Source organism: Hoplias malabaricus, chromosome 1, assembly GCF_029633855.1.
Source record: "Hoplias malabaricus isolate fHopMal1 chromosome 1, fHopMal1.hap1, whole genome shotgun sequence".
NCBI classification, from domain to species: Eukaryota; Metazoa; Chordata; class Actinopteri; order Characiformes; family Erythrinidae; genus Hoplias; species Hoplias malabaricus.
Window position 1 is genome coordinate 19390881 of NC_089800.1, and position 13112 is coordinate 19403992.

At 45.0% G+C, this 13112-nt stretch overlaps 2 protein-coding genes across 2 annotated transcripts in view; one reads left to right on the top strand and one right to left on the bottom strand.

The window, feature by feature from the left end:
• chrnd (cholinergic receptor, nicotinic, delta (muscle)) overlaps positions 1–1068 on the bottom strand; it is a 9625-nt gene extending 8557 nt beyond the window's left edge. The window contains exon 1 of the mRNA XM_066676622.1: positions 952–1068. Within this exon, the coding sequence (XP_066532719.1) occupies positions 952–997 (46 nt within the window). The 5' untranslated portion in view covers positions 998–1068. The remainder of the gene's footprint in view (positions 1–951) is intronic.
• A 2991-nt stretch (positions 1069–4059) lies between these two features.
• Positions 4060–7607, top strand: camk2n2 (calcium/calmodulin-dependent protein kinase II inhibitor 2). Its single transcript, XM_066676634.1, has 2 exons — positions 4060–4460; positions 5415–7607. The coding sequence occupies exons 1-2, from the start codon at positions 4292–4294 to the stop codon at positions 5483–5485; spliced, it is 240 nt and encodes a 79-aa protein (XP_066532731.1). The 5' UTR covers positions 4060–4291; the 3' UTR covers positions 5486–7607.
• The last annotated feature ends 5505 nt before the right edge of the window (positions 7608–13112 follow it).

Genomic DNA, 13112 nt, shown 5'->3' on the forward strand with positions numbered 1-13112 from the left:
GGTAGTGGTGTAAATAGTAGTGCAGTCAAACAATCCCAGTAACCACCACAATAAGTAGTGTACAACTGCTGTCCTAAATGCACTGCATTGTTTGGCAAAATCCTGCACTAGGAAGTGTTGAAAGTCTTTCACGACACTCCTGAACTCAGTTCCCTATAATAGTGCACTATAGAGTGAGTAACAGGTAAAAGTGAGTAGGGAGCCATTTTGAAGACAGCCTTGGGAACCTAGAGTAGGACTGAACCATTCCTAAAGGGTTATGGTCCAGTCCTGATTCAGCTTCTTCCTGGCTCCACCCCTTGGCAATAACTCACACCTGCAGCTGCTCAGAGACTGTTCTGTAAAACAGCACTTTCTTTTGTTGAGTCGTGTGTTGCAGTGTCTCCATTTGAGACACCTGTGTTTGTCACACATGCGTCCTGCCTACATGACCACAGAATAATGTTGTTGTTGTTTTTAGGGGAATATATGGTTTTGAATACATTGTTCTAATAAGCTTTTTTAGTACCTTTATTTTAAAAATGATATAAATAGTGTAGAATAAAGACTGATGGTACAGCAACTCCGTGGGGGTTATTTAAAGTTCCAGTGGACACTTTACAAAACAGTACATTTGAAGTGATCTTTGAAGCCCTGCCTGTAGAACCTTCCTAATGGATGGTTGTTGATGTAGTTGTGAGTGAAATCTGATTGGCTGATATGGTTCATTTACTGGCATTGCTCCAAATAACTTTTTAAGAGTCTATTAGTCAAATCCACAATTGGCAAAAGACAAAGACCTTGACTGACCTGCTTTGTTTTACTGTGTTCAAATAGCATTATCTACATATTCTCAGGGCAGTGTATTCGACACACATGTGTTAGAAGGTTATTTCCCAAAGGAGCTTTGCCCACCACACACAGTGAGTTAGTTAGAGTTTAGTCAGAACACATTGGAACAGATGGACGTACCTGCCACAAAGAAGAAGAACAAAACCGAGCCCAGAATACTCCTCATTTCACTGTGTTTTTGTGGTCTACTCTCTGTGTGTTATGGCTGGGACTTTGTGGGTCTCTCTCTCTCTCTCTCTCTCTCTCTCTCTCTCTCTCTCTCTGAGTGACCACAGCAGGTGGAGAAACAAGCTCAGAGAAAAATATAGACACACGATCTGTCACTTCCACAAAGAGGTATGGGAATGTGAGGGCACAGTAAGACTGAGGACTCAGGGTGGGGGTTGAGGGCTGGTTGTAGTGGGTCTGTGTGACTGTGGGGGCTGGGGGCATTGGGGTGTGGACAGTCAAAATGCAGGTCAACATTGTATACAGGTTTTCCAGTGTTTATTCATTAATTCATTCATTGTCTGTAACCGGTTATCCAGATTATGGTGATGGTGTGCAAGGCGGGAACACAACCTGGAGGGGGCACCGGTACTTTGCAGAGTGACACACACTTACACATTCACTCACACACTCACACCTATGGGCACTTTTGAGTAGACAAGCCATGTTTGTTTTGAACTGTGGGAGGAAAACCGTGTGGACACAGGGAGAACACACCACACTCCTCATATAGACCAGGACCCTGGAGCTGTGTGACAGTGACACTACCTCTTGCACCACCATGCTGCCCCAATCAGTGTTTATATTCATTCATTCATTCATTCATTCATTCATTATCTGTAAACGCTTATCCAGTTCAGGGTCGCGGTGGGTCCAGAGCCTACCAGGAATTATTTGGCGCACGGCAGGAATACACCCTGGAGGGGGCGCCAGTTCTTCACAGGGCAACACACTCACTCACACACACACCTACGGACACTTTTGAGTCTCCAATCCACCTACGAACGTGTGTTTTTGGAGCGTGGGAGGAAACCCGAGCACCCGGAGGAAACCCACGCTGACACAGGGAGAACACACCACACTCCTCACAGACAGTCACCCGGAGGAAACCCACGCTGACACAGGGAGAACACACCACACTCCTCACAGACAGTCACCCGGAGGAAACCCACACAGACACAGGGAGAACACACTACACTCCTCACAGACAGTCACCCGGAGGAAACCCACACAGACACAGGGAGAACACACCACACTCCTCACAGACAGTCACTCGGAGGAAACCCACGTGGACACAGGGAGAACACACCACACTCCTCACAGACAGTCACCCGGAGGAAAACCATGCAGACACAGGGAGAACACACAACACTCCTCACAGACAGTCACTCGGAGGAAACCCACGCAGACACAGGGAGAACACACCACACTCCTCACAGACAGTCACCCGGAGGAAACCCACACAGACACAGGGAGAACACACCACACTCCTCACAGACAGTCACCCGGAGGAAACCCACACAGACACAGGGAGAACACACCACACTCCTCACAGACAGTCACCCAGAGAGGGACTTGAACCCACAACCTCCAGGTCCCTGGAGCTGTGTGACAGAGACACTACCTGCTGCACCACCGTGCTGCCCCCAATATATATAATGCTACTTTTTGGGGCATACGTCAGTGTTGGCCCAGAGCTCATCCCACCTTCAAGATACATCATCAAGAGAGGGTGGTCCTAACATTTATCCCAGAACCCCCCCCCCCCCCTCTAAAGAAAGCACCACTTCTGGAGGGGGAGTAGCCATGCTTACATTCCCTGGAGGGGTACTCTTTCTGGGGCAATACCTTACCCTCACAGGGGCACTACCTGAATGGGGCTGTACCTTCACTGAGGCAATAACATACCCTTACTGTGGTGGTAGTCACACTGGGGTGGTACCCTCAATGAGATGTTACCCTCACTGTGGTGGTATTCTCATAGGGATGGTTTCCTGGGGTGCTACTCTCACTGTGGTGTACACTCACTGGAGTAATAGAATGTGGAGAAGGTGTTAGCACTTCAGATTTGAAATAGAAATTGTAACATTAGCAAGTCACGGGGCACTCCAGGGCCAGATTGTTTTAGAGGGTCTTCAGCCCTGTTTGCAGTAGTGATTGTGTAGATCAGAAGACAGCCGGTAGATGGCGGTAAAGGACTGCGATGTGTTTGTGTAGCTCCACACAGTGCAGGCAAATGGCAGCAGGGTCGACAGCTGCTGTTTTATTATGGGCACCATTCATCACAGCAGAGGCCACAGGAGGTTCATTTGTGGTCTCCTTTAATGGCGTCGGGTGGTCCTTCAAGGGCGTTGTGTTCTCTCTTAATGTCTTCATGCCCTGGTGTAATGTTCTTGCGCTGTGTTGTGATGTTTTGTTTGCTTCCTAATTGCGGTTATGTTGGGACCCTCCGGACCACTATAACACTAATAGACTGGGCATTGTCTGCTACTGGAAGCAAGGCGTTGTTTCGTGGGCACAATACTCAGCTGTTTAATTTGAGACTGCGAGGTTGGTTGATGAAGGTGCTGTCCGTGGTGCTGAAAGTCTCATATTCATCACCAGGCTTCATCTATTTCTCCTTAGTGGGGCCCAGGTGGTTTGACCATGGGCTAGCCAGGATCAGGATGGGCATGGGTTGGTACATGGGCTATTAGTGGGACCCAGGTGGGCTGCCTATGCCAGATTAATGGGGGCAGCCTTGTAACTCTCTCTGTATGAGTTGGACAGACCAGATGGGCCCTATGTTTAACCCATTCTCCCCACCGCATCATTGACCTTGGAGGGGCCAACATGTAACCTGTGCTGGGCTGCACATTGTAATTGTTTTGGAGGTACAGTTCTAAAGGGACCTATGGCTTGGCACAGAGCCAAATCTCAGAGATAAAGGATCTTATCTGGGTTTCTTAAAGAACAATACATACATACAATGCTTCTATTTGGGCAATTTAGCTGCTACCATAAAACCTGTAAAAGGTGAGCAAGCTTAACACTTGCTCAGGTGGACTTCTCTGTAGAAAATAAGACCCTTGTCATGGCAAGGTGGTCTTCAGCCTCTCCTTTAGAATCATATCCAGATTTTTTGTTGTTATTGCTTTCATTCTCTTAGCCCCGCCCCCTTCTCACCCGGATGAATGACTTCACTCCTCAGTCAGGGTTTCCTTTATGGTCCCGGGATCTCCCTGCATTTTACACAGGAGCTTCGCAGAGCGCGCACCCTCCCCTGTCTCACTCTTGCACGCGCTCTCTGTCAGCTTTAGTGTCCGTCCGTGCCACGACCTTGTTCGCTCCTCACGCGGGATTTTTTTCTTATTAGTCTTCGCCTTGCGCGGGAATAAGCAAAGACAGCGTGGACGAAGCCGCTCGCGCCCGAACGGGGTTGTGTCTATTGTTCATTCGCTCGCTCGCGCTCGTTTCGTTGTGTTTTCCCGCCATGTCCGAGGTGCTGCCATACAGCGAGGGGAAGATGAACGGCTACGGAGCGGATAACGACGTCGGTCAGATCTCATTCAGCTGCAGACTGCAGGACACCAACGCGTTCTTCGGAACATCGGAATCCAAAAGAGCGCCCAAACTCGGACAGATCGGCAGAGCCAAGCACGGTAAGCACAAGCGGACACTGTGAGGAAAAACTCGTATCTCTTGAAATATAACCGCGTACGTGTTATGCAATCGTTGTTATGTCAATGAGAGGAAACAGAATCACTATAGAAAAGTACCGCTGGAAAAACGTGAAATGCAGCATAAAAAGTGAGTAGGAATAAGTGGGAAATGTCAGTGTAAAAATGTGAAATGCGGTAGGAAACTGAGTATCAAATCAACAGGAAAACGTGTATGTAAAAACGTGAAATAGTGTGGGAAACGCGAGTAATGAAAAGGGTTAATAAGTGAAATTATCTGCGCTATGCAGGAAAACAGCTTATAGCCTGAAAACGTTATACATTTGCAAAATTACAATAAAATGAAAGGAAAAAAACGTGTACTGCAGAATATTGTCTTTCAATAATGACATGAGAAAGTCCTCTCAAAATAAAATGCAAAGCTCGGCTGCACGTCTTTTCTGTAGAGGACACAGAAATGCTTGAACCGTATTCAGTGTTAGAGCCTATAACCCTTTGTTTTAGGGTTCTGCTGCGGGCATGAGACTCTCCGTCCCAGAGAAGCAACGTTCAGCGCGTCTATTAAATACGGTCTTCAATAAACAAGACCCCCTTACAGAGTGGGTTAGTGTTGTTCATGCGTGATATGCAGCAAATTCATGGATCTATTCAGGTTTGAAATTATCAGAAAATGTTTTTAATATGATACAAACGAGACAAAAATTGGAAACTAAATTGGAGATGTAAAATAAGCAAAAAACCACCAAAAATATCACCTAAATGTTTCCTAAATAATTCAACGTCAATAAAATTTCCCCATATCAGTAGGCATAACTGTTATACTCATTTAAAGGTGGAACAAGACCCATTTTCAATTTCATAAACACCAATGGTTCTGTTTTCATTTTGGTTAGTAGTGTATATCTATTAAGGACATGTGCTCTGCTCTCTTGGCAGTGGTCATTGAAGACGACCGAATAGACGAGGTCCTCAAAGGCATGACCGACAAGTCCGCCCCGGGTGTTTAAAGCCTCGCAGCGATGCCTCGTCAACGTTTTTCTTTTCAGTCACCAGTTTGAAGCACTTGTCGACTGTGCATGTGAGAAGCAGCCTGGAAGGTTTTAGGGTCTCAAGGCTGGAGGAGAGGCTGAGGAAGACAAGGAGAAGGATGAAGAGAGCAGGGGGAGGGGTTTAGCAAGGAGAATGAAGAAAAGCAAGAGAAAGAGAGTGAGAAAAAAAGAGAGGTAGAGTGAAAGATTGGCTGGTGATTCTCCAAACCCAAACCCAAACCCAAATTCCAAGCCCTGGAACTCATCCCAAATCTGCAGGAGCCAGTCTTCATTCGAGCCAATGGGTTGGACATCTCATTACATTCAGTCATCGGAAGCCCTTGGCAACCCCAGGCTCAACGGGAGCTGTCCGTTTCAGCACCACATTACTGGTTCTGCTCATATTGGCTTTATTTTCAAAAATAACAATAACCAGATATTCCTCTTTTACTTGGAAAATGTGAGAAGACCAAAAAAATAAATAAAAACTAAAGATCTGTCCTCCATGTGTACACAAATTTGAGCATCAACCTAAAGCAGGATGAATGGAAGATGAAGTAGAGCTTGTTTGGAAACACACTACTGCAGGACAGTATTCATAAGGCTACATGACATCTACATATCACATTTATTTATGGAAACTCTGACATTTGGCTGTCAATACACTTTCTAGGGTGAAAGGTCATATCATAAGAACTGACATTTGTAGCTTTACATAGCTTATGTTGCTAATAATACTAATATGTCCTGAGAGTTCATTCAACCATGTCGAAGGTTAAAGGAAGCTCATTCACATAGTCATGATAGTAATGACAGAGTCAACTATTATAGCCACATCTTACATAGAAGTTTTGACATGCAATAACACGAAAAACAAAAAAAAAACAAAAAATAAAAATAAAAACAAAACATGGTAATCACAAGCATATATAGGTGTTATATAGCCTTGTGAACACTGCCCTGTAGTAAGGGGTTAATGTTTACTTCAATACCAATGCCAGCAAGTACTGTCTGAAGAGACTTGGAGGACTAAAAACCAATAATCACCAGGAAAAAGACAAAGAAGGAAGACATTTTGTCATTTGTTTTTGGTTCATCTTTCTTTCCTTTTAAAAATATCTGAGTTGGGCGTTGTGTACATAGTAATAATATCTCTTTGGTCTTTATGCATGAACTCTAAGCTCTTGTGCCAATGTGGGTGGTTCCACCTCTCTTAAGTAAAAAAAATAAAAAATTTAAAAAAATAAAAAACACCAAAAAAAGGTCCCACTTTATATTAGGCATCTCTAATAACTGTATAATTACACATGGATAAAACATGTAACACCTACTTTTTTAATATGTTAGTACATGTTATTATATAGCTACTAAAAACGTATGCTTGTATAATTATCTAAGTTAATTTAAGTTAATGCACTCTCAAATCTTTTTATCTTGCTGCTGCTCTACCACAATTTGTTGTTACATGTATTAATAATGTGTTACTACACAGTTATTACAGGCACTTGATTATCAGTGGACACCAAACAAAAAGTAAACAACCCAGGCACGCTTCTTTTTACTGAAGTTCATATTTGTATTTTTATAAATGAATATTTGTTACTCGAGATGATACGCTAGTTTGACGATCAACAGGAGAGGGGGGTGTGGCCATCCGGAGGTCTTATACACATACAGACAATGTGAATGTTTTTGGGGGTGGACTTTTGCAAACTATGACACATTGCTCCTGCTACTGCAGCCTTCATTACTCCGTCTCTGCTGCTGATGGAGACGTTGGAACCATTTAAGTCCACCGCACTTCTTTCGTTTGTTCAGCGATGGTCAGACAAACACGATTTATTTTGTTTGTTTGTTTGTTTTTAGGTTTGTTTGTTGTTTTTTTTGGAAAAGATTCCAGTTTTATTTACCTGTTTTGATATTATACTTTTGACAATAAAAAGGTCTATATATGCTTTGTTGTGCATGAACTTCAATGTTTTCCAAATGAATAAACATTTTATGAAGCAAAAAATGTACGAAAATATACAAAATGAACCATTGTGTACAATGATGGCATATATCACTGTACTTGGTGAATTAATAAACGGGGACAGAAGCTGTCGAGACTGTTCATTGGTTCAGTGTTTGACTCTGATTCTGTGTGGTTTTGTGAAGTCAATGGCCAAGAAAAATGAATAAAGGATGCGTTTCTGTTTTTCATCTGAAAATTGCTAAATATAATGAATTATACTGGATAGCTTTAAAATACTGTTATGAATTCTGTGGGAATACTTTAGCACAATCCCCTGGGATAGCGTAGTGTATAACACTGCCGTCTCTTCTCATGGCAGACTAGGTTTAGATAGGATTCTTGGACAGGAATACCACACCCTACATAAGAATCTTTGAGCAGGACGTTTAGCTCCTAACTCTGATGTAACCTGTGTGTCTTTAACAGAATTAAATTATGGTTTCCAAGGGTTCCATACCAACAGATGCCAAGAACCATTCAAAATCCTTTGTTTCCAAAAATGTAGGGCCTTTTTTCAGTTCTCCACCAAGCACAGACACACACCATGGCATAAATATTTGAAGCTTGACCTGGACTTGGGGCATTCACTGGTTAATGAGGCAGAGAACCTGAGGTCCTGTATCTCTAATGATCCTCCTGACTCTGCCTGGTCTAACAGTACACCTCCACAGACACATCACTTAAGACTCGTTGTTGTCAGGAAACTGACAGCGGTGTACACCTGGCAACCCTGAAGTGAGAGTATTCAGACATTAGACTCTCAGCTCTTCACTGCTGCAGGAAAGTGTTCACCAGCAAAAGACAAGAAAAACCTGCACAGGCATAAACACCGTCTCAGACTGCATTTGCCCAGTGCTAATTAGCATGTTTACAAAAAGGATAATACATATTTCATAAGCTTAATATTTATAAATAAACGTTCAACTTCTTAGGGTCCAAATTCCACAAAAAGCTTTTCTACTGCCAATGCAGCAACGTCCACTGCTTATAAGACATTTATGGAAAGTAACAGGATCAGGAGGAGGAGGAGGGCACGGAGCATGGACAGAAGAAACCAAAAAAGACCAGAAGCTGAGGAAGAAAAAAAAAGTTGGCATGAGGGAGAAGAACAGAAGAAGAAGAAGAAAGAAGAGGAGAAGAGAAATATGAAAAAGATGAATGAAGAGAAGGAAAAAGAACAAAAGAAAAAAGAGCAAATGAATGAGAGAAAAAGTCATGAGAGTAAATGAGTAAAAAGAATGCAAACAAAATGAAGAAAAAGTAGAACGAAAAAGAGAGGGGTAACAGAAGAAGAAGAAAATGAAGACATAATGAAGGAAAAGAAGGAGAAAAATGTAAGATGAGAAGAAAAAAAAAACTGATGAAGAGAAGAAGAACAAGAAGCAAAATACGTAGCAAAAAAGAAATAAAGAGAGAAAAAGGAAGAAGAGGAAGGTGCTTGACGTAAATGTGTTTCACAAACGTTCCACGCTCCAGAAGAAATCAGAGCGAAAATAATGACACTTTAAAGACTCTGGGCTGGAACAGTGGAACTGTGTTCTCTGGAGTGACAGAGCACCATTGGGGTCCATCCACTTGTTCTTTTCTTGTGACTGAATGCCATCAAATTCTCACAGCAGTGTTCCAGGTTCTGGGGTAAAGCCTGGCCCAGGGAGAAGCTGTTACTGTGTTCAGGTTTTTAATATTGACGGTGCATATGTTGTAGACAGTCTCAGGATTCACACAGACCCAGAGGATTAGGGGTGTGTATGTGTGTGTATGTATGTGTGTGTGTGTGTGTGGGGGGGGGGGGGGTCTAGCAGAGGAGACCTTATTCACCCTGTGCTTACATAAGAGCTTAGTGGTCACCAATGGTCAACTCTCCAGCCCTATACCACATACCCACCCCCCCACAATCCCTCTCTCTCTCTCTCTCTCTCTCTCTCTCTCTCTCTCTCTCTCTCTCTCTCTCGGGTGGTAGAAATGAACACACACACTGAGGCAGTTTGGCAGGAGTTGGCCGGCTGAGCTGACAGGGCTGCGCTCCAGAGCAGATCATCATTAAGCGTTTTGAAAGTGTCACCAGCCGCTTGATTAATGCCCTGAAGGCTCTGGAGCTCCCGCCAGCAACAAGTCCCCAAACATCTGCACGCCTCTACATCTGGACCTACCAACGACAAGCAGAAATCAGCCTCTGAGATCAGAGGAAACCAATTAGCAGCATCGCAAATGACCCCACGTCAAACAAAGAACAGAGGATACTCCTCTCCACAGGAGGCCAGGGCTGAGGAAGGGTCTTCACCTCAGAGTGTGTCCAATCAGATCCCAAGGTCAGGTCACCATGGCCCCATCCGGAGACCAGCGGCCACGAGGGGCCCTTCAGCAGGAGGTGTACAAATGAGACCAGCACCTCTCACCCTTGTTTTTTTTTTTTTTTTTTTTTAAAGCACGATGTTGCACATTTAAACAATGAGAATTTATAGCATTTTCCACATTGAACAGTGAAGTCACATTATTCTAATTTCCCCTAAAAACACACACACACACACGGTCCAGAAGATTCAGTTAGGAACTTTAAAATCCCTCTGACCACTGTGCAGGACTTGTATATGTCATTCCCAAGATGAAGTGACGCTGTATTGGCCGCAAAAGGAGGCCCTATACCATACTAATAAATTATTGTGGTTTCAGTTTCATTGTCCAACCCCTGTATCTCTGCCTGCTCTAACAAAAAATATTTATTAATTAATTTATTTTTAAGCATAATTGAAATCAGGCAATCAATAACAGAAACTTCTTAAATGCAAATGGTAGCTAGGTAAGAACAGATAAATACAAGAACAGAGATTTGGTCTGGCACTGGGAGCTGGAATGTTAGCCCAGCCCCTCGACTCCAGGACAAGGGTCATTTTAAACCCCACACCATCAAACCCAGCCAATAGGGAGTTAAGCTTTTGAGTGGAGCAACAGGCTGCAAATCACCACCACAACAGCAATCACCTGAGAATAATCAGAAACAAAGGAGAGGGAGGAGAGAAACATAAGCAACTAACTCTACAAAAACACACACAACACCCTTTCATTCTGTTGTACAGTAGTCAACGCAACTAAATGTAAGTGTGAAATACTACTAGAAGGAAACTGAAAAGCTGTTTTGTGTAACTCTGTGCCAAGGGACTTTTACAACCTATAAGTGTCCAATCATGTGCGCCAGATTTGGTGCTAACATAACATTAAAAACACCATAGATAGACGTTATCATACAGCTGGGACTACTTTCCATTTCTCGACCCATGTTTGGACCTGGTTAATAGGTGATGGTGTTATTACTTCTACTCGGGTCCTTCTTGGCTTGCACTCATTACAGAGCCGCAAATATTATTTTCTGTCTTTGATGATGGACTGCAACTTTCACAGGATCTCAGGGAAAAAACAGTTTTCAGGATGAAAGATTTGAAAGGTGCTCAACTGCTTCTGACCGTGAAAGTTCACGAATTAGGAACATAAACGTACATTTCTGAAGACGTAGAAGACATGGGATGGCCTGATAGTAGAAGAGCAGCTTGTCTGTTCCGGCGGCTGGTGTTCTCAAAAAACTGCTAATGACACGTCCTCCACACTGGCACTTAGTCATCAATTTGCACTTGCTTTTATCAACACGTGACTGAGTGTTTGTAGATGTGTGTATACAACCTCTGATGCACATCTCCATCTGCTTTTTAACAGACGTCCCACTGTAACAGCTACAGCTGCTCCTGTGTATTTACTAAGAGACAGTGCCCAGGATTCGTACATGCATTCATTCATTCATTCATTTATTTTTTTTAGACGCTTATCCAGTTCAGGGTCGCGGTGGGTCGGGAGCCTACCCAGAATCATTGGGCGCAAAGTAGGAATACACCCTGGAAGGGGTGCCAGTCCATAGCAGGGCGACACACACTCACACATTCACTCACACTCTTATGGACACTTTTGAGTAGCCAATCTTTAGCATCATCTTAAGCATTGTTCTGGAAAAACAAATGAATAGTTTGTTAAGATTGTGGATCAAATGAGAAAGCCTAGTCCCTGCAGGGGGTCCTAGGCTGTGACGTGGTTGGAAACAGCTCAGAGATACATTTATTATAGGTTCAAAGACATCCCGAAATTAATAAGATAATGGAGAGCTGCTCTCGAATGGTCCTCTGGATGCTCCACCACTCACTTCCTTTGGAAGGCAAATCCTGGGGGCCTGTCACGATGGGTTGGGTCAAGTGATTGGACGCTAAGCACGAGGGCTCGGACGCTAAACACGAGGGATAGGACGCTAAGCACGAGGGCTCGGACGCTAAGCACAAGGGCTCGGACGCTAAACACGAGGACTCGGACGCTAAGCACGAGGGGTCGGACGCTAAGCACGAGGGCTCGGACGCTAAACACGAGGGCTCGGACGCTAAGCACGAGGGCTCGGACGTTAAGCACGAGGGCTCGGACGTTAAGCACGAGGGGCCGGACGCTAAGCACGAGGGGCCGGACGCTAAGCATGAGGGCTCGGATGCTAAGCACGAGGGCTCGGACGCTAAGCACGAGGGGTCGGACGCTAAACACGAGGGATAGGACGCTAAGCACGAGGGCTCGGACGCTAAGCACGAGGGTTCGGACGCTAAGCACGAGGGTTCGGACGCAAAACACGAGGGCTCGGACGCTAAACACGAGGGCTCGGACGCTAAGCACGAGGGCTCGGATGCTAAGCACGAGGGTTCGGACGCAAAACACGAGGGCTCGGACGCTAAACACGAGGGCTCGGACGCTAAACACGAGGGATAGGACGCTAAACACGAGGGCTCAGATGCTAAGCACGAGGGATAGGACGCTAAACACGAGGGATAGGACACTAAACACGAGGGCTCAGATGCTAAGCACGAGGGATAGGACGCTAAGCACGAGGGATAGGACGCTAAACACGAGGGATAGGACACTAAACACGAGGGCTCAGATGCTAAGCACGAGGGCTAGGACGCTAAGCACGAGGGATAGGACGCTAAACACGAGGGATAGGACACTAAACACGAGGGCTCAGATGCTAAGCACGAGGGCTAGGACGCTAAGCACGAGGGATAGGACGCTAAACACGAGGGATAGGACACTAAACACGAGGGCTCAGATGCTAAGCACGAGGGCTAGGACGCTAAGCACGAGGGCTAGGACGCTAAGCACGAGGGATAGGACGCTAAACACGAGGGATAGGACACTAAACACGAGGGCTCAGATGCTAAGCACGAGGGCTAGGACGCTAAGCACGAGGGCTCGGACGCTAAGCACGAGGGCTCGGACGCTAAGCACGAGGGCTAGGACGCTAAGCACGAGGGCTCGGACGCTAAGCACGAGGGCTCGGACGCTAAGCACGAGGGCTCGGACGCTAAGCACGAGGGCTAGGACGCTAAGCACAAGGGTTCGGACACTAAACAAGGCGGCTAATCATAGAAGGCTAAACATTAAACAGAGAGCAAAATAGAACACAGCAGCAATCAGAAACGTACAGACCACAAACATACATCAATCCACCCACAACCAGGAAACACAGACATGGACTATAAGAAGACAACTCAAACAAGAAACACCTGGGAACAAGAA